This window comes from Mus musculus, chromosome 19 (genome assembly GCF_000001635.26).
Source record: "Mus musculus strain C57BL/6J chromosome 19, GRCm38.p6 C57BL/6J".
Taxonomy (NCBI): Eukaryota; Metazoa; Chordata; class Mammalia; order Rodentia; family Muridae; genus Mus; species Mus musculus.
The window spans coordinates 3,913,369-3,934,577 of NC_000085.6; the positions used below are offsets into that span (position 1 = coordinate 3,913,369).

General features: G+C 52.5%; 1 protein-coding gene and 2 long non-coding RNA genes across 7 annotated transcripts; 2 read left to right on the forward strand and 1 right to left on the reverse strand.

Annotated features, from left to right (window-relative positions):
• Positions 1-122: 122 nt before the first annotated feature.
• Positions 123-17,530, reverse strand: Aldh3b1 (aldehyde dehydrogenase 3 family, member B1). Of its 2 annotated transcripts, none has more exons than XM_006531830.4 (10): positions 17,348-17,530; positions 10,371-10,533; positions 8,329-8,439; positions 8,105-8,225; positions 7,815-7,900; positions 7,429-7,510; positions 5,235-5,621; positions 4,674-4,840; positions 1,926-2,025; positions 123-716 (listed from the first exon to the last, which is right to left on the reverse strand). In XM_006531830.4, the coding sequence occupies exons 2-10, from the start codon at positions 10,530-10,532 to the stop codon at positions 526-528; spliced, it is 1,407 nt and encodes a 468-aa protein (XP_006531893.1). In that variant the 5' UTR covers position 10,533; positions 17,348-17,530; the 3' UTR covers positions 123-525. The 2 variants fall into 2 exon arrangements, with proteins under 2 accessions (XP_006531893.1, NP_080592.2); NM_026316.3 differs by lacking the exon at positions 17,348-17,530 and adding an exon at positions 16,328-16,410.
• Positions 5,383-7,597, forward strand: Gm42059. Of its 4 annotated transcripts, none has more exons than XR_879462.3 (4): positions 5,591-5,732; positions 6,095-6,268; positions 6,628-6,676; positions 7,001-7,597. It is a non-coding gene; the product is annotated as a predicted gene, 42059 (long non-coding RNA). The 4 variants fall into 4 exon arrangements; XR_879463.3 differs by having other exon boundaries at positions 7,396-7,597; XR_003952879.1 differs by lacking the exon at positions 6,628-6,676 and having other exon boundaries at positions 5,383-5,732; positions 7,396-7,597.
• Positions 10,482-11,607, forward strand: Gm29846. Its single transcript, XR_388285.2, has 2 exons — positions 10,482-10,559; positions 10,719-11,607. It is a non-coding gene; the product is annotated as a predicted gene, 29846 (long non-coding RNA).
• Positions 17,531-21,209: the final 3,679 nt, after the last annotated feature.

A 21,209-nucleotide genomic window follows, 5' to 3' on the forward strand; every position in this document is an offset into this window, starting at 1 on the left:
TGGTGGAATGTTTTACGGCTGAGTAAACTTGTGAGGTGAGGGGTGAGTTGTAGCTGGGGAAAGGTCTTGGACTTATCACGGAGGCAGCACCTCCACTCCAAAAAAGACAAGACACCTGTAGCTTGGAGTCAGCCCTCCTAGTTTAATACTTCCACGACGATAGGCTGTTTTGTTAAGGCTGTTTTATTTCCATTGTGCAGATAGAAAACTGAGAGTGAGAAGACCCAGACAGGCCTGGTCACAGAGTATGACCTGTGCCGATTATCACTGCTCCCTTGCAACACTATCCACGAGAGGGTGGGTAGTTCAGAAGTGCTCTGTTTTCTCGAAGATTCTATGGTCACTGCATCCCTTCCTGCCTTCCTACCCTCAGCCTATCTTATTCAAAGGTCCAAAAAGGGGAGCCCCAGGAGGCAGAGGGCTCCACCAAGAAGGGCTGAGCAGACTGCTCTGTGGCCTTGGCCCTGGCAGGCCACTTCTCTGAAGCTGTGCCCCAGGCAGGCTCCTGTACCCCAAAACCCCTGCTTACAGCAGGGTGCAGCTGCAGCACCTCTCCTCCATGGCCACCAACAACACCCTGAGGTTGCGACTGGAGTAGGGTGGGTAGCGCAAGTCATTGATTTTCTCCATTCCCGGGCTGCGCAGCAGACAGGCACGCTGGTTGGAGAAGGTGTCAAAGGAGAACTTGCCGTGGTACCTGCCCATCCCGCTGGTTCCTGTGGGCAGCACAGAACATGGGTCTTTAGGTCTTTAAGGGCCAACTGAGGGGACATCACATAGACTTGGCTTTGACAGGTAGGCTATCTTAGCCTGTTTCTCTGTGTGTTCAGTGGACTAATCACAAGGCGTTATGGATGAGTACTGAACTTGCCCCAGCCACTTTACCAGGTGCCCTTAGGGACAGGCAAACTGAGGTCATGGGTATGAATTCTGGAGCTAGGCTTCCCAACGTTGAATCCCAGCCCCATACTGAACACTCTAGGCAAGTGACTGCCTCAGGCTCTCTGTGAGAGTGGCATCTTTTTTCTAGGTTTGTGGCAGACATCTTCAAATCTGTGTAGCTCTTACTGTCTAGGAAGGAACAAGGACTCAACCCAGAATGTCCAGGGGACATGGCCTGGGTGGAGTTGGTAGTAATGAAGCTGGCTTGTTAAAGTGAGGGACGCCAGAGGATCATGGAGTCAGCCAGATAGTGTGTAAGTGGGGAAGGTGGGGGGAACATGTAAGGGTTCAAGTTCAGTAGCCATCACAAGAGACTAAGGGGGAACAAGAGCAGGACTTCTAGGCCAGACCAGGACTAGCCGGACAATGCTGTCATTTGCTCTGATATTGAGTCTGACCGGGTGGAAGGACCAGGGCACTTTCAGTGAGGAAGTCGACCTAAAGGAGAAGTAGCTGTCCCGGTCACATGCCTGTGGGCTTGCTGGAATATAGCTGTGAGGTTTGAAGTTGGGGGCGGGGGGTGGCAGGGGGGTGGAATGGGGCATCTCCACATGCCTGGCCTCCTGGAAACAGAGACACCCAGAGCTGGGTGTGCAGGGACTTGGGAAGGCTAAAGGAGGCATCATTTGGCCCTGCCATGGAGTTGAAGGCCAGAACTATGTGGGGATGGGTGGCCAAAGTCTGGGGGAGAGACAAAGAACTCAGTGGCTGGAGGCAACTGGTGTGTTTTTATAAACCCACCAACGTGATCTCTCTGTAGCTTCTCACCCACATGTTTAGTGCAAGCATATCTGCAAAGTTCCACCACAGACTGTAGGGAGGTGGGAGAGAGGCAGGCTAGTTGGACAGTCAGTGGGGAGGGGCTTATGCTGCACTGGGCACTGAGAAGGGGGCACATCTTCTGCAGTTAATGTGGTCAGGTAGCAGGATGGGGATGCAGGTAGGGGGTCAGCCCAGGAGGGCAGAGCTCTGCTGCTACCTACCCACTCCTCCAAAAGGAAGGCTGGACAGGGTCATGTGCATGAAGCCATCATTCCCACAGAATCCCCCGCTGCTGGTCCGGGCCAACACCTGTTTGATAACCTGGGAGAGAAAAGATGCAAAGCACTCCTGGACGGACCTTGTTTCAGTGAGGGCCAAGGGGGCCCTAATGGGGCAGACTCACAAACTCCACCCTGGGGCATATTCTCTATGGATCCACCTGTATGTGTCCCTGACAGGGTGTTGAGGGGACCTGGCACATCTACTCAGACGGGCAGAGTAGGGACACAGTGAGATGTCAAGTCATGGAGGTTTCCCAGGGAGGGAGAAGGGGAGGGGGATAACTACTGAATTTTAGTATAAATGAGACAGCTATTCCAGAGAGAAGGGGAAGAGAAATAAAGGGAGCTGGGGGGGGGGGGTGAGTTTGGGTCCCTAAGGTCAGGTGGGCATAGCAGCCTGAGCTTAGCCTTGCCTGAATTTCTGGAGGGTTTTCTCCAGTCTGCAGGTTCCTCAAACGCTGAAGGGAAAGGAGATAGGTTTGCCCTACTTACTCTGATGACACCTCTGAGTTGGGCCCTGTCTGGTGAAGTGGATCCTACCAGGTATCAGCATTGCCTCAGCCTGAGGCTTCCCAGAGCAACAGCCACATCAGAGGGAGAGCAGGCTGGAAACCAGCCTGGTCTCAGACCAGTGCTGGGCTTAGGAGACTCTGAGGGGCAGTTGGCCCTCTCTGCCAAAAGTGCTGTGTTGTGTTTTCTAACGGTCCCACAGAGGAATGGCTAAGTTTGAAGGTGAGTCTGAGATGGTCCCAGCAGAGACTTTCATGTAGAATGAGGGAGGAAATGGCCACAGGGCAGAGCCAGGACAGACTGGAGGCTTGCATAGTCAGACAGTGTTGGATATGGTAGCATGTGACTGTAATTACACCAGTGGAGGTGCGAGGGCCAAGAGTTCAAGGTAATCCTTAGCTACATAGTGAGTTGAAGGCCTGAGCTATTTGAAACCCCATTAAAAGGGCTGCTGAGATGGCTCAGTGTGTAAAGACTCTTGCTGCCAAGCTTGACAGTCTGACTCGATCCCCAACATACACATGGTGGAAGGAGAAGGCTGACTCCTCAAGTTGTCCTCTGACAACCACACAATAAATAAATGTAAAAGGAAAAAAATGTTTTTTAAAGTGGGGCTAGTGACGTGTTTCAGCGGCCACTAAGCCTGATGACCTAAGACCCCAGGATCCACAAGGTAGAAGGAGAGAACTGACTCCTGCAAGTTGACTTCCAGCTTCTGCATGTACACACAGATATAGACAAGCATGATTAAAAAACAGACAAACTGCTAAGCCGAGAGCACACACAAGAGGCTGTGCTAACTGACTAAATGAGGTCTAGAACACGTCTGCAGCGACATGGCAGTTGTCCCCTCCATAGAGAGAGCTCCAGCACATGGCCTCTCCCTTCCTTCAAGGCCAGCACGGAGGCTTGCTCGGACACTCCAGACAGGACAAAACAGCTCTCAGCAGAGCCTTCTAGCAGACACGGCCTTGCTCAGGCGCCCTTTAGCTTCCAGTGGCTCTGATGCTCCAGAGGCATTCTCTCTAGAAATCCCATTCCCTGGCGTGGAGTTGTGAGAAGCCAGGACACTGGGGACATTGCAGAGACCTTGGCTGAGGCCATGCAGCACAAGATCCGGAGCACCCGTGGCACAGATGCAGGAGGGCAGTGGTGGCGATGCTGCAATACTCTCCTGGCTCGACTATGGGGAGCTGCTTGTGGGGTGCCGGGAAGTCTACTGCCTTTATGGCGTTTTGTATACTTAAAGTTTTGTATAGATAAAGTCTATTTCATTTTAAGAATGGTGACAGCTGGGTATGTAACTGATTTGGTAGGGTTTTTTTTTTTTTTAATTTTATTACATTCTATTGTCACAGCCCATGAGACGATCTTTTGGGAGAAAAATTTGTGGGAGTCTGTTGTTCTCCCACAGGATTCTTGGAGATTGAGCTCAGGTCACCATGTTTTGTGACATTTTTACTGGCTCAGCTATCACTCATCCCCTTATTTGGTAGACTTGTTTGTTTGTTTGTTTGTTTGTTTGTTTGTTTTTGGTTTTTCGAGACAGGGTTTCTCTGTGTAGCTCTGGCTGTCCTGGAACTCACTTTGTAGACCAGGCTGGCCTCGAACTCAGAAATCCGCCTGCCTCTGCCTCCCAAGTGCTGGGATTAAAGGCGTGCGCCACCACGCCCGGCTCGACTTGTTTGTTTTTAATCTTTAAGATGTATTTATTTTATGTTTATATTTTGTCTGTCTATATGTATGTGTAACATGTGTGTGCTTGGGCTACATGAGACCTCATCTCAAAAAATTGTTTGGCAGGGCTGGAGAGATGGCTCAGTGGTTAAGAGCACTGACTGCTCTTCCAGAAGTCCAGAGTTCAATTCCCAGCAACCACAAGGTGGCTCACAACCATCTGTAATGGGATGCGATGCCCTCTTCTGGTGTGTCTGAAGACAAGGACAGTGTACTCACATACATTAAATAAATAAATAAACAAACAAATCTTTTTTTAAAAAATTTTGTCAGGGGTAATGGCATCCAGGAGAGTTTGCCTTGGGGAAGGTTTGACTTTTGGGAGGGAGGGCAGGGACAAAGCCAGGAGGCCACCATGCCTAAGGCCCTGTAACTACCCATAGGGGCTGTGCCCCCTTGTTAACACCCCTCCCACAGCCCACCTCTGGTACTTGACCCCACCTGGCTTCTCTTGGAGAAGGCATACAGCGCCAGTGGCTTCTCCCGCCGGTTCATGAACTCGATGGCTTCATCCAGGCTTCTCACAGTCACCAGGGGCAGGATGGGCCCAAAGATCTCCTCCTGCATCACAGGCTCTGTCTCCTGCACGTCCACTAACACTGTGGGGGCTGCAATACAAGAGGCAACCCAGCCTTACCCCTAGGCGAGACCATGTCTAGAAAGAGGGGCTCCGATAAGGACATAGCTGGCGCACAGGTGAGTCCAGGGTCTGACTTCTTAGGACCTCAGGCTTGGGGTCTGCAGTCTCACAGAACAACAAAAGCTAGAACAGAGGTGTAAACCACACTCTGAACTTCTACAGTGAGGTCACAGCTCATTGGGTCCTGAGCTTTTCTGAGGACCCACATTGATAGGGGCACTGTGGCATTGGATACCTAAAGCTGTGTGCTCAGGCCAACTTCCAGAGGTATGGAGAGGATTCAGACATAGGCTGAGACCCGCAGTCCAGCATGGGCTCCTGTGACTTAGGAAGGTCTTAGCCTAGGTTAGAGGGAAACTCACCAATGTAGCGCTCTCCCTCATCACTCTGGCCACCGATGGCCACACGGCCACAGCCCAGCAATCCCTGGAGTCGCTTGAAATGCTTCTGGTTGATGATTCTGCCCAGGTTGGGGGAGGTCTGTGGGTTGTCTCCATAGAAACGTGTGATGGCATTCTGTAGGGCAGGCACCAACCGCTCCTGCATCTCCTGGCTACACAGGATATAATCGGGGGCCACACAGGTCTGGCCGGCATTAAAGTAGCGGAACCAGGCCACACGGTTGGCCACTATCTGGGGGTCGCAGTTGTCATCCACATAGCAGGGGTTCTTACCCCCCAGCTCCAGGGTGATGGGTGTCAGGTGTTTGGCAGCAGCAGCCATGACGATCTTGCCTACATAAGCATTCCCTGGGTACATGGAAAGGCCATGAGTGGCTCACAAGTCAATTGGCTAGGTGTACATCCTCACCTGGGTCCCTGCACAGAGGCTCTAAAGGAGTTTATTCTGCACTCCCAGCGGTAAGTTGGACTCCCTGAGTCCCTCCTAGGTGAAGCCTCTTTGCTTCTATCTGTATCTGCTTCTATCCCTGGCCCACCCTGAAGTTTACTCTCCAGCCTACCACAGGACTGACCACCTTTCCATCTTCTGAAACCTTTGATGTCTTTCACCTTGTCCTCTAAGGCCAGAGCCAGTTTCGCTGACTGATGGTCAGGAATCTCTTCTCCGTGTCATGCACTCCGTCTTCCCTGACTTTCTGCTCCACAGGCCACTCCCCGAGTCCTCCTCTCCTTCCCTCATCCGCTCATCCTCCAGCCTGTCCCAGCCCTTCCCTGCCAGACCATAATTCCTCCGTTCCTTCTTTAATCTCTGCTCTCCTCAGTTCACGCCCCACAGAGGCACTCTGGGGACAGGGACACTTGCCTGTGATCTCAGTGCTCAGGAAGCTGAGGTAGAAGATTACTTCAATGCCAGTCTGGGCTACAGTGTGAGATCCTATCTCAAACAGTGGCTGGGCCAGCCATGGAGTGTGCTCCTGTAACTCCTGCACTCCAAGGTAAGAGTATCCGGGGTACAAGGTCACCCTCAGCTATGTAGTGATTTGAGGCCACCCAGGGATACATGAGACCTTGTTTGGAAAAAAAAAAAAAGCCAAACCCAAACAAGAGCAGCAGTCCCACCTTGGGCGGAGAGCTGAGCTCAGTGCAGAGCACTTGCTTGGCATGTCTGAAGCTTTGAGTTTGAGTCCCAGCACCTCAAACACAGACAAGACCCCAGAACAGACAGCCTTAGACATGACCTGCAGTCTCAGACGTACTCAACGGAGACTCCCTGCCTGAGGGAGGAGGGGGCTCAATGAACACTTCCTAAGGACTGTATGCTGGATAAAACCCCCCCTTTTATTTTTCTGGGCAGACCTTGGCTTTGGATAGTCTTAGCTTTTACAGATGAGCAAACTGACCAGGTTAGTCATGGGACCTTGCATCAAGATTGAAGTCTGGTTTGTTAGGCCTTGGCTTGGAAACAGGCCTTGGGTTTTGCCTAGCCTCTACACCTGACCCTGGGGACCCAAACCTAAGGGCCACTAGGCCTGAGGGTGTGGAGGTGACTTTGATGGCACTCCCTGCCTCCTGCCTTGCCTACTTATGAGACTGTACCAGTGGCTTCCCCATAGGGAACACCAATCTGCCTTTGCTCCAGCATCCTTCCCTGTTCTCAGCTGGGCTTTTCCTAAGCTTGAGGCAAAGTCTAGAGAAAATTCCAAAGCCCACTTCTCCCCCTTGCACAGGCAAGTCAGAAGCCGGCCAGCTCAGGTCCTGGCAGCTCACTACCCACCTCACCTTTTAAATCCTCTAGAAGCTTCATCTTGGTCCCTTGAAGCAGACATCCAGGACCTGGGACAAGCTAGCACAATGGCAGGTGACCTCTGGGAGCTAGTCTCCCTAAGAGCTTGGGTGCAAATCCTATTATGGCTAACTGGGCAACCCTGGGTTGGATAGCGCTACCCTTCAGCAGCCTGAGCCAGCCTCTCGCTCACCTGTGAAGGCGGAAGGGGACCATGGGTGTCTGCTGTCAGGGCCTGATGCGGTAGAAGCTTGTCATGGGCAGACTTTTGACTAGTGAGGTTGAGGTTAGGGAGGTAGCTGCTGTATGTGGACATGGAATTCTGCCCTTCTCTCTTAGGCTGTGGAGGCTGGAGCCACCCCAGAGCCTTACCTGTGAAGAAGATGTAGTCGAACTTGTGTTCCAGCAGCTGCCCGGTCTCCTGACGCCCACCCAGTACCACAGTAAAGCAGCTCTGTGGGGGCGGGGGCAGGCAAAGGTCCTCAGACCCAGCTTCTGAGTCCACCCTGCCTGGAGCCCACCCACTTTGCCTCTTCACCCAGGCATAGACAATCCTTCCTGAGAACTTCCTGGGGCAGGGAATGGCTGAACACTAGACCAAGAGATAAAATGATGCTGGGACCAGCTATGGGAGGGATATCAGGGGACAGACTACACAGGCTAGATCCTAGAAGGGGAGCTGGGGGTGAGAGAAGGTGATGGAGCTGATGCAGAAGAGCCCCGCTAGCCAAGTATAGAACTCGACTATTTCTGCTTACCTGGTCCAGATAGCGGGGCAGGACCTCAGCCAGTATCTTTTCAGTGGCCTTGCTGATCTCTGAGGGCTTGAGCACCACACAATTCCCTGCGGTCAGCACAGGGAATGTAGGAGAAGGCAGCCATGCAGGGTGTGTGTCCACACCCACCCTCAGATGAAGAATCATAAGTGGTGGACAAGGCCACCTAGGAGCAGGGTGCCAGTCCCCCTTCCCGTCTTCCCTTTCTGGGTTCCTAGGTAGCCCTGAGCTCTCCAGTGTGTAGGGCTGTGGGAAGGTGAAGGTCTCCTCACCTGCAGCTATGGCCCCCACCAGCGGCACGAGTGTCAGGTTAATGGGATAATTCCAGGGCACGATGATAAGCACCAGACCGAAGGGCTCCTTCCGGATGAAGGCTGAGTCCAGCTGTGTAGCCTGGGTCAGGGGTGAGCAGTGAGGCTCTGTGGAGCCTCACTATGGGAACAAGGAGTTCCCAAAGCCCACCTACCACCCTGCCACGCCCCCTCCTCCAATTCACCAGATTCTTGGACACTTTCTCATCCTTCATCCAAGACCGCAGGTTCCTGAGGGCCAGGTCCACCTCGGCCTGACTGATGGCAATCTCAGACACCTCGGCCTCGAAGGCTGACTACAGAAAGGAATGAGAGTCAGGGCCGAATTGGGCCGGTATCACTTCCTTCCTGTAGGTCCTGCATCTCTTTATCCTTTCATTCATTCACTCATTCATTTATTCATTCACCCACTCCTGGGAGCCATGGGCACCTGGAGGCAGACTATATAGTGGGAAGAGATCCTAGCAGGCACAGAGGCCCTGGTGGCTGGTGAGGGCTTTCTCTGCTTCTGCATAGCCCGGGATACAGAGCATGGGGCACAAGGCACGATTATCCTCGTCTTATTCCCTACAGCCCAGGGGGTACCAAGTGCCCTGGTAGCAGAAGATCAAGGTCTGGAGTGCCAGGCAAGACTGTACAAGGGAACACTCAGCCGGGCAATGGTGGCGCACGCCTTTAATCCCAGCACTTGGGAGGCAGAGGCAGGCAGACTTCTGAGTTCAAGGCCAGCCTGGTCAACAGAGTGAGTTCCAGGACAGCCAGAGCTATATAGCCCAGAGAAACCCTGTTTCGTAAAACAAAAACAACAACAACAACAAAAAGGGAATACTCCACGCAAAGCCTGGTGGGTGTCTTGTGCAACCTAATACCACCATGAGTCCTAGTAGCTGAGCCTAGTTTCAGCCATACACAGCTCATAGCAAGCCTGGCAGCTCCTGAGGACCCTAGGGAGGTTTGGATGGGCTTAGAAATCAGTCTACACCTAGGGGGCATAGGGACCTCAAGAGAGTAGGGTACTATGAATGAGGCTCTTCCTTGGGCCCTGCTTTTCCTGGCTGTGTGTCTTTGGGCAAGAAACTGAGTTCTCTGATCCCTCCTCTAGGGTTAACTGTCTGTGACTGCCCAGCAGGAGGAGTGCTAGGGGGAGGATGAGGGGATGGCCACAGCACTGGACAAATGCTGTCTGGCCTGCCAAGGGTGGAGACAGTGAGTCGTCTGACTGGATCAGGGGGAGGTACCCAGGTGAATTTTCTGGGCTGCTGCATCCTTTGTAAGGTCCAGGTTGCTGGAGTCGGATGAGAAAGCAGAGGTGGAACCTGAGCTAAAGGGGGAAAGGTCGGGTCCTCTGAGTGCTGGGCGGGGCTGGTGAGAAGCAGCCGGAGTCAGTCCCAGGAGTCCAGGACTGGGGTTGAGGAGTGTCTCCAAGGTAACCTCAGGGGATATAGGGAAGTGGAACTCCCTGGGGCAACCCCTTGGACAGCCAACTTAGGACTGGAGGGACCGTGTATGGCTGCTGCTGGGACTGGGAGGGAGCCACAGGGCCTGCAGATTACAGAGGCTGTGATGGCTACAGTGCCAAGTGACAGCCAAATCCTCCAGGGCGTGGCCCACTTCCTCAGGCCTTGTTTCTGTCTCTCTCTGTCTTTCTTACTCTCCCCCAGCCACTCTGGCTTCTGTAGCTCCTCAGTTACAGACACACCAAGCTCTCCTGCCTCGGGACCTTTGCATATGCTGCTGGGCCACTTCCTCCAATGTCCATGCAGCTCATTCTTTCTCCCACTTCCTGTCTGTTCCGAGCCACTCCTCCCTTCTTAGAAAAGCCTTCTTTGACCTCCACGTACAAACCAGTTTCTTAGGCTGTCCCCCCCCCCAACACTGGAGTGTGTACACCTTGCATGTTACCAGGCAGCACGCATGCACAGCATCCCCTGTAAAGGTCAGCTCTGTAGACACAGGGGCTTTGCTTTGCCTTTTCTCTCCAGACCCTAGACTGACCAGGACCAAGCACATGCCAAGTTTTCCATAAGCAGCTACAGAGTAGACGACAGAGGACAGCTGGAGGGGTCAAACAGTCCGCGGTGTCTTACAAAAGGAGCTGCGGTCCCCTGGGCTTTCAGCTCCTCTTCCTGGAGGATGTGCCTAAACCGTGCTCCTTATCCCAGTTGTACCACCCTTGCTGACCTCGGGGCACACACACCCCTACCCCACTGTCCCTGTTCCATGCCACCTTGTGCAGGTCTTGGGCCAACGCCTCCTGCAGCTGTTGTTTGTTGTCTCGGAGGAAGTGGCTCAGGCCTTGCAGCTGTGCCGCTCGGAACTCAGCTGACCTCGTCCGCCCCTCCTTGAAGGCCTCCCGCAGCTGCTGAAGCTTGTCTTCAAACGAGTCCATCCTGCAGGACAGTGCAGGGTGAATCAGGTGGCTGGGGCTGCCCTCACTTTTGTGACAGTGTTCACCCCCTGCCCCTTCCCAGTGGCTCAGAGCCTTCCCAGGGTCTCTCTTGGATAACTCCAGTGGTGACAAGAGTAGCCATTGATTGATACACAGCCAGACATGAGACATGTCTCCTTCTTCCAGATGGACTTACAGGAAGCTACAGGACAGAGTATGGGCTTGGGGACAGCTGTTCAGCAGCCTTGAAGGCTGGCCCGGTGAGCCAGTGAAGATTAGCTCTGACCCAAGGCCCTCCTGCTCTAGTGACCTCCCAGGAGCTACTTTCCACTGCCTGGCCTGGGTAGAGTGGACAGGAATGGCTACGGTGAGGGATACGGCTGCAACCACCGCAGTTCAGGAGCACTACACAAGAGGAGCCCGCTGAGTGGAGACGGTTCTGCGGCCTTGGCTGACCTTGGGCAGAGGAGTTACTAGTGACGACACTCTTGTGTCTCCTTGGCACAAAGGGGAGAATGCCTTGGGCTTCCCAGAGGCCCTCCTGCCCACCTCAGCCACGTTGCCAGCTAGAACACAAGAGAAAGTGACCACTGAGGAGAAGGGCTAGGTGGGGTGATAGAGGCTCAGTCACCAGCCAGGACTGGTAGACAGGGAGGGGGCTGGATACTCCCCTGGGCTCATCAGAAGAGCCCTGTGACGAAGTCACTCCTAGACTTGGTGCCTAGGACCGTTGGGGCCCCTTTCTTTCCTCATTTCCTCTCTGATTTCAGCACTCAGTGTAACTGAAGCCTCTTCCTCCAGGAAGCCCACTCTGATGCCCCTTTATCTGTTCACAGCGGCCCCTCGGCTCCGCTTGGCTTTGTACCGTGTGGCAGCATAGGATGGAAGCCCAGTTACCCTGTGCTCACCTCCTTTTATTGTTCCCTCCCGCTGGACCAGGAGGCCAACCCCACTTTGCCTATTTAACTCATATCTTGGGGCTGAGTGCCCCAAACTTCCCCAGCTGCTGGAGGAGTTGGGATTTGTCGTCATTATTGTTGGTTTGCGTTTTTTAAAATCTTGCCTCTGTGTGTGATGTACCTGCACGTGTGTATGTGTGTTCCCATGTCGGTGCGTGTGGAGGCCCAAGGCTAATCCTGGTGTCTTTCTCAATCATTCTCCAGTTGGACCCAGAGTTCATAGATAAGGCCAGTCTGGGCTGGAGAGATGACTCAGCATTAGAGTACTTGCTGCTCTTCCAGAGGGCCTGAGTTCAATTCCTGGCACCCGCACCTGTAGCTGTAGCTCCAGAGGACCTGGCACCTCTGGCTTCTGCATGCACCTGCACTCACGCATACACATAATAAAAAAAAAAAAAAGTCTTAAAAAGGAAAACTAGTGACTAGACAGCTTGCCCTGGGGGTCCACTCTCTCCACCTTCAAGCTGTCACACCCAGCACCCTGGGCTCTGGGATATGAACGCTGGTCCTCATACTTGCCGGCAAAGACTTTCTGTGCTGAGGCATCTCTCCAGCCCTGGGTTGGATTTGGTTTGGTTGAGGCAAGCTGCCCTTAAACTCTCTATGTGGCTGAGATGTCTTGAACTCGGGTCCCCCTGCTGATACTTCTAAGTGCTAGGTTTATGGGCACGCAGCACCATGCTTGGCTTAGCTGACAGCTGTGGAGATGGGGCCTTGCTGTCTGCCTCTGGGTCCAGGGTGAGCATTAGTGCTTTGCCACTGTCAGGCAGCTCTCTGGGAGGCCGTTGGGGCCATGTGTGGAGAAGAGTTGATCTGCAGCCACAAGCAAGTCCAGAGGCTGTGCCGAGGGACCCTTCAGGCCTCCTGTTCCAACAAGAAAAGCTGACATTGTGGGGGGACAGCATCACCCTCCACCACCGAGCATTATCAGGGTGGCTCCAGACTCTGCTTCTACCAGCTGTGAGACCTTGGGTGAAGCCTCTTCTGACCTGACTCAGTTTCCCTGCTGTCACAGGAGAAGGAGCCCTGGCTTGCAGACTACTGTACAAAGAAATCATTTGCTGTCCCCAGGAAGTACAGGGGAGGCCAGCACCCCTGAGTCCCCAGCAGAGTTGGGGGGATGCTCTATGGTTAAAGCTCTTTCTGTCCAAGCAGGAGAAGCAGCGTCCGGGTCTCCAGACCCAGAAAAATGCCAGTGGTCACGTGACCTTCCTATAATCCCAGCCTCTGAACCCAGAGAGGACCCCCTGGAGCAGAATGCTCATCTTGACTAGTTCTAGACTTGACTGAGAGACCCTTCTCAACGTGAACCTATGAAGAAAGGTTTCCGGCATCAATCTCAGGCCTCCTTATGCACATATATAAACACATGTGCAACTCCACACAGTAAACCGACACATATATGAACATGCAGAACACAATACCCATGAGAAAAGAAAAAAAAGAAAAGTGACACCCCCAACAGTCACTCCCTGCTCACTGGAATCTCTTCAGAGCCCACAAAAATGTAAGGCATGCTACCAAACACTGTGGGCCTGGAGCTCTGTGTGTGAAGTCTGTGCAGAACATTCTAGAAGTGCTCCTAGCAACACATGCCAGCTCACCATGGCAGCAGGACACACACCTCTCCTTCAGGGCTGCCCACCTGGCACATGATGCCCCCTGGAGGTTGGTCGCTGTGGTCTAAGGGTGTGTCCACCAGAGGCCAGAGAGCCGAGCTGGACCTCAGTCAGCAGAGGAACCAAGGCCATCTGTTACCGGGGTCAGGAAGCTTAGACTAAGACAGCACAGGAGAACTAGGAAGCCATAATGGACATACCCACTGGGGATTCCTGTGTAACTCTACTGGGCTGTACGCTCTCCCCAGTTCCCTGGGGATATCTCACCCTGGCTCAGTCAGTAGTGATGTCTGTCCTGACTCCTTTAAACCCAACAACAGCAGGGGGACTGTTCTTCACCCCACTGAAGGAAACAAAGACCAGAGCACAGGGAGGACAGGAGCTAGCCTGAGTGAGTGCACCCTGCTCCTTCACACGCTGGAGACACCTCAGTCCAGGTCCAGACACACAGAGCCCAAGCGCGTGAAGAGCAGCTCCCTCGGGTCTCTGTCCCTCAATGCTGTCATTCCTCCTGATCTGCACCATGCTGTGCTGTCCAAGCCCTTGGCTCAGCTGCTTAGATTCAGAGCTGGTGAGCCCCGGGGCCTTCCTGAGGCTGGGATGGGAGTTTCTATGTCGTTTGTGTTTCCCTGGGGTCTAAGTAGGACCATGGGCCTGGAGAATCCCCCTAAAAGCAGTAATCAGCCTGACATGATAAGCCATGCCTGTAATCCCAGCTGTAGAGAGGCAGAGGCAAAAGGGTTACTATGAGTTCTAGAAAATTCCCTATGAACCAAAGCTATATGAAACCCTAGTTAAAACAACAACAACAACAACGGCTGGAAAGATGGCTCAGTGCTTATGAGCACTGGCTGCTCTTTCTAGAGGTCCTGAGTTCATTTCCAAGCAACCACATGGTGGCTCACAACCATCTATACTGGGATCTGATGCCCTCTTCTAGCATGTAGGCATACATGCAGATAGAGCACTCATACATAAAATAAATAAATCTTTAAAAACAAAAATAACCCCTACCTGTCCCCCCCCCCCAAAATTTAAAGTTGCTTTCTAGAATTCACATAAAGGTAGAAGGAGAGTGTCAACCCCACAAAGTTGTTTCTCTGACTCCCACATACATGCTGTGGTATGCACCACCCACGTCAGAAACAAACGTTTGTTTGTTTGTTGTTTGCTTGGTTTTGGGGGTTTTGAGGCAGGGTTTCTCTATGTGGTCCTGGCTGTCCTAGAACTCGCTCTGTAGACCAGGCTGGCCTTGAACTCAGGGGTCCACCAGCCTCTGCCTCCTGAGTCCTAAGATTAAAGGCATGTGTTGCCACTGCTTAGCTATAAACAAATGTTTCATAAAAACATACAAAAAAAATAAAAATAACGTCTAAATAGGGGCTGGAGATGTAGCTCACTTGGCTTGTCTAGTATGTATGAAGGATAGAATTTGATTCTTTGGGAAGCAGAGGCAGAAATGTCAGAGTTCAGGGTTACCTTTGGCGACATAGAGAGCTTGAGACAAGCCTGGGCTACATGAGACTTTGCCTCATCAAACAGGGGCTGCTTATAGTAGGCTGGACCAGCACAGGCATTTGCTGTGGATGCCCAGGGCTGCAGGGTGAGCCGGAAAACTGGAGAAAATGGGGAACAAGTGAGCACTGAAGCCCACACTCTGACGCTTGGGGCTTAGCTGCTGTGCAAGTGCCCTGCCCTGTGCTCTTGGAAGGGTCCAGCTGATGGACTTCCCCTCCTGCTCGCTCATGCCTGCTCTCCTACTGACCGAGTTCCTACAAAGGAAAGCTCTGCCCACTCCCCCACCCTTCCTGCCTCAGTTTCTTTAACTACACCTCAGGCCTCCATAGTCAGGGGCTCAGTGACCTGGGCACAAGTCCCAGCAAGCTCATGCACTGGGCTCAAGGGCCTCAGGCAGGTCTCTCGGGCTCTTTGGCTCTCTTTTTTCATTGGTTACCATGGGTAAGTTCTTGCTAGCACTTGTCATGCTTGCTGCTGGGGAAACTCAAAGGCAAAGGTTTAGAAAGGCTTGGTCCTGGGCTGGAGAGATGGCTCAGCAGTTAAGAGCACTGACTGCTCTTCCAGGGGTCCTGAGTTCAATTCCTAGCAACCACATGGTGGCTCACAACCATCCGTAATGAGATCTGATGCCCTCTTCTGGTATGTCTGAAGACAGCTACAGTGTACTTAGATATAGTAATATATAAATCTTAAAAAGAAAGAAAGAAAGGAAGGAAGGAAGGAAGGAAGGAAGGAAGGAAGGAAGGAAGGAAGGAAAGAAAAAAAGAAAGGCTTGGTCCAGGCACAGCCCCCAGAAGCACTTAGTCATGATGGCGTCAGTGAGTGGCAGATGAACTGGGAGAGGAGACCTCCAGGATGAGGGCCCAAGGCAACCTCAATCCAGTGTGGGCTCAGGGCAGGCAAGCACATCAACCCGAGATGCAGGAGGGACAGTAAAGTTGTGGCCTCAGGGGGTGGAGACCTCCATTGGAACTGCCAGAGGTGGGTCACATGGTCAGGCTCAAAGACCCCCAGGTCCTAAAACCTAAGGGACTCCTGCTTTAATCTCTAGCCTATGTGTAGTGTTGGCCCTGGGTTCCAGTTGCCAAAGCTCTGGGCAGCAGCTTCTCCTATCTATGGGTCCCTGGGGGAACTGAGACCAAGACACTCTTGGGCCTGGGGACGGAGCCCACCCGCTCTCCTTATAGGTAAGCTGCCCAGAATATGAAGTCCTTGGAACCACAAGATCCCTCCCCCTCAGCACTGCGGGGGGCGGGGGGTTGCCTCTCTTTCACTCTGACTAAGTGTATTGTTGAGGAAGAGTTTTTCCTATGATCCTTGGAGCCTCTCCAACTAGCCAGGCCTGCCTGGTAATAGCGCCTTGGAAACAGCTAGTGCTTAAATGGACTTCAGGGTCAGGGGCCATGTTCTCTCCAGTGGCAGCCATGTCCCTCATCCCCCTCACAGGATGTTGAGTCCCCCAGGAGGGGAAGGGCTGGGGAATCCAGTGCAGATTCAAGGGCTACCCAAACCTCTCAGCCCTCCCCCTCAGTCTCTTCCTTCCCGTTTTCTCCTCAAGCTTCAGGCACATAGGGCCTGGAAGACATAGGCTGCCTGTGTGTGAAACCGTCAGTTGCCAGACAAGACAGGAAGCCTGGCACCCCAGAGAGCTGGAACAAATCACTAACAGTTCTACTCCCATCTTCCCAGGATACGGTACCTGCGGCTTCGCCAAGCTGCACTGCTTCCTGGCTGTCCGGCTCTGCCTGGCACCCTGCCCTTATGCAAGGTCCAACAGTGCCTGCCCCTGGGGCGGGGCCGCCCTGGCCTAGTGCCTGACCTTGGCTCCAGGCCAGGTGGAAGCTGTTAGCTGGGATTTTACCACAACATCTATCTCATAGAGGTTTAGAGATATTCTCTCAGACCGCAGAAAAGGAGGCAGGGCCCAGAGAAAGGCACCCAGGTCAGAGTCGCACAGCAGTTCTGAGCATTGACTGGGGATAGCTGACGGAGGAAGGGAGGGCTGAGGTGGGAGCATTTGTAGCCTGGGAACTTCAATGTGAAGGGGGGAACAAAGAGGCCTGGAACACCAAGAAAGACTGTACACCCCGCCTAGCCTTGGCTACGCTCAGTCTCAGTTTCCCCATCTGTTAAAAGGAAAGGCCAGACCCTGAGTCCAAAAATACGGTCTAAGGACCAGGCTCTCTTCCAGCTGAAGCCCCGGCCTCTGCCTGCCCGTGACCCTCGATCTACCTCCAGCTGAAGCCCACTCACAGATTTGTCACCTCCAAACCTCACATTTTACAATGAGAAAACGGGATCTGTGAAGGGACAGGGTTTGGCCACGTAGGATGTGCGTGGTAACTTATGACTATAGAGCTGGGGCTGTCTCTCCCCAAAGACATCCCCTCTGCCTGCCACCCTGTGTTGCTGAAGTGGCCCCTGGGGTCCCGCTTCTCTGCAGGTGCAGAGCTGTGCCTGGCTCTACTCCAGGGACACCTGTGGGAGCCAGCACAAAGGGGGATGACTTTGAGCAGCTGTTGGGACAGACAGGCTGGCGATTGGATTACATGTGTGTGGGGGGAGAGAGAAACATCCTTCGTATCTCTGCCCTGGGCCATGTTCAGTGTCTTTTCCCGCAGGTGCCCTGGGCCAGCAGGGAGGTTGCTGGCCAGGGCCTCTGCGCCGACCTTGCACCTGGGAGATGCTCTTCACCGCCTCACCCCGCTCCCCAGCCTACCTGGGAGGGCAAGAGAGGCCTGGAGACCCACGCCCCGCTGGCAGACCCGCAGGATTCAGCTAGCTGGGGTAAGGTGTAGAGCTGAGGGGCCACTGAGGGCCTTGTCTTCTGCGTGGGATGGAGCCCCCAGCCGCCGCTTGTCACGTGGAGCAGCATGTGACAGCTCTGCTGTGTTACTGTCTGGAACTGAGCCAGACAGATGCACAGGCAGAGCGGCGCTGTCATGTCGGGCTGAGCTGGAGCTGGGCTTGGAGTGCTCAGCCAGAAACTAGGCCCAGAGAGGGCCAGCCACTGGTCTGAGGCCACACAGCAACAAGGGGCTCATCTGGCAGAGATTCTAGTAAGCAAGAGGGGTGTTAGAGGATTCGAAGAGTCTCCTTCGTATCAGGGGGCTGTCGGGGACTTAAAGTTCAGGGGTTAAATTTGTCTCAACTCAGGAACAGCCTCAGATGAGGCCCATGGGAATTCCAAATTTCTAGGACAAGGGATTCGAGGTGGTATTCTCTGGGATTCAGCCACATCATTGTCAGCAAGACACAGCACTTAAGAGGAGAGCATCAGCTGAAGAAATGGCTACATCTTACTAGCCTGTGGCCCTGTCTGTGGAGGATGACCTGGGTTGTTAATTGGTATAGGAGGGCCAGCTCATTGTGGGGGACACCATACCCTGGGCAGGCAGTCTTGGCTGTGTAAGAAAGCCAGCCGAGCGTGGGCCTGGGAGCAGAGAGCAGGGAGCAGCATCCTCCGTAGAACACGCAGTTGAAGCTAATCCCCAACTAGTTTACAAATAAACGAGACCCAGACTATGGTTATTTTATCTGTCTTTGACAATTACTGGGGGGAGGGTCACCCCTAGTTTACTTTTCTACTGCTGGCCTGCCTACCTCCTCAGGGTGTACCCCAGTGACTTGCTGCCTTCTCTTTCCTCCTCTTCCTCTCTTTCTCAGCCAGGTAACTCAAAATCCCACCTGGTTCAAATCCCTCTAGTAGTTGGCTGCAGCCATTTTCTCTTCTTTTCTTTCCTTTTTTTTCTTCTTTGGTACTAGATCAATCATTGGGGGAGGCTTGGTTCATCAGTACTTCCTGGCTGCTACCTTCCTCACAGTTACCAGCACACTGCTCAGTTCCTCTCGCTTCCTCTTGGCGCAGATGTGTGTGCCCACCCTCTTCTAGATGAACTTGAATGCACTTGCGCACACTTCCTTGGACATCTTGGGCAACTCCATGATGTAGGGCGCGAATCCACACACTTCCTGGATCATGTCACGCAAGAGTTTGGTGTGCTTGGTGAGGCTCCCACGGATCCATCTGGACCTTGGTTGGCTGGTGTGTGGGCCTTGTTGAAGCCCGTGGCCATGGGGAAGTGCAGGGACATGGCTGCTGCTCGCCAATGGTGTCCAGGACAGTGGCTGTAGCCATTTTTATGGCTTAATTTAACCAGAAGTTTTAACTTAAGGAACAAGATTTGCACAACAAAAGCTGGTAACTGTGAGAATTCACTTGTGGACCTAGACCTTCAGTATAGAATTTAGCATTATGGTATAGCAACAGACCAACCTCAACAATCCCCCATGGTCTCTGCTGTATTTCTTTTTTTGTGTTTTTTTTTGTTTGTTTGTTTGTTTGTTTTTGTTTTTTGAGACAGGGTTTCTCTGTGTAGCCCTGGCTGTCCTGGAGCTCACTTTGTAAACCAGGCTGGCCTCGAACTCAGAAATCCGCCTGCCTCTGCCTCCTGAGTGCTGGGATTAAAGGTGTGCGCCACCACCGCCCAGCTCTGCTGTATTTCTTTAGCTGTGAAGTGGTTCCCTTGGTCAGAAGGGTGCCATGAGAAACCTTGCCCTCAAGTTCCTGTCTCGATCCTGCCTTTTTTTTCACTCAGTGATGGACAGGACCTGGAATTATAAGCTGAATAAACCCCTTTCTTCTCTCAGCTGTGTGATCACAGGAGGAAAGGAGCTAGAACAGCCCCCAGGATGGGAGTCGGGGCTCGCAGGTATGAGCTGCCACGGACCATTTCCGCTTTTTCTTCCTGTGAGGGATATTGATTACTGTTCTAAGAATTTAAAAACATGAAATGCAGCAGGGTGTTGGTGGTGCACGCCTTTCATCACCACACTTGGGAGGCAGAGGCAGGCGGATTTCTGAGTTCAATGCCAGCCTGGTCTACAGAGTGAGTTCTAGGACAGCCAGGGCTACACAGAGAAACCCTGCCTCGAAAAACTAAACCAAACCAATAAAAAAAACCCCAAAGCATGAAACATTATTGTAGAGAAGGCATTGGGAAAGTGTGTGGGTTATACTGCTCAGTACTGGGGTCTCACCTCAAATTGTCATGGTCTAACTAGAGGTGGCAGAGATAGAAGCCTTGTCAAGTTCTCTGCTCTGCAAATCATAGTAGATGTCTACCCAGGGGACCTCCCTCACCTGACACATTTTTTACAGTCCACCTAAGTTTATGTATGTACATGTGTGTACAAATGCCACCTCATGCTATGGAGGTCAGAAGACAGCCCACAGAAATCGCTCTCTTCTTCCACTATGCAGTGCTCTAGGATTGAACTCGGGCAGTCAAATTAAGCAGAAAGCATTTCTACTAGTTGAGCCATGTCTTTGGCCCCAATTTCTGTTCTTAAATCAGTGGCTGACTGGGAAAAGGGCACAGATATTAAGGACATGATACTGGCCTCTGCTCTGGTACACAGAGACCTCAGCCAATGTGATTGAAGGGTGCATTCCTGAGAGGGGTGGGGCTTCTTTTGGGTGCTTCCTCTCAGCCTCTGTCAGAGCATTCACATATCGCAAACCTCACATATCACACACACAAACACACTACACACCATGCACACAATACACTATACACATATACCATACATACCACAAATGTTACATGTAAAATAAACATACATATACATACATATACACAATACACATATCACACATACATACACACATCACACACACATACATTACACACAAATACATACCACATACACTACATATCAAGCGCGCACACACACACATAGACACATCACACACAGAGACATATACACACTCATAGACACATCAGACACACACCACACACACAGTCACATCACACACACACACACACACACAGGCACACCACACACATAGGTACATCACACACACACATAGGTACATCACACACACACAGACACATCTCACACACACTCACACACACCCACACATACCCACACATACCCACACACACATACCACCTTGCCCTTTCCACTCAGTGCCCACTGAGCCCACTCCCTGTGGTACACCCCTCCCTATTCCAGCTGCTCTCTTCTCATTACGCCTCACCTGACCCCTCTATCCTATAGGATTGCATCCTCTCGGGGTCTCAAAGTCTACTGCCATTCCCAACAATATGATCACTCAGCCACAGGCTCACCACGGCTACCACATGAGACTGTAAACACTGGTGTCCACTCTGCAGCCACACAGCTTCAGAGCTTCCTAGTGTCCACTGTGTCCCTCCTGTCCTGTGTCTTCCATGCCCCAGATGATGGCACCACCCTCTCTCTGTTCTTTCACTTTTATTTTTGAGACAGTATCTCATGTATTCACTTCAAATTTCAAACTTGAGATGTAGCAAGATGACTCTTTGAATACCAGGTCTCTTTTCTCCACTTCTTGTATGCTGGACTTACAGGTGTGCACAGCCATGACCACCCCAGGATCACCCCAGGACTCTGCTCATGACAGGAAGCACCTGACCAACTGCACTACATTCCGCCTTTGCTCCCTTCATAGAGCCAACAAAAGCCCACCTTCTGCTTCACCACACATACAAAAGTCACACACAAACCAAAAACATATACAGACATGCCACACAGAC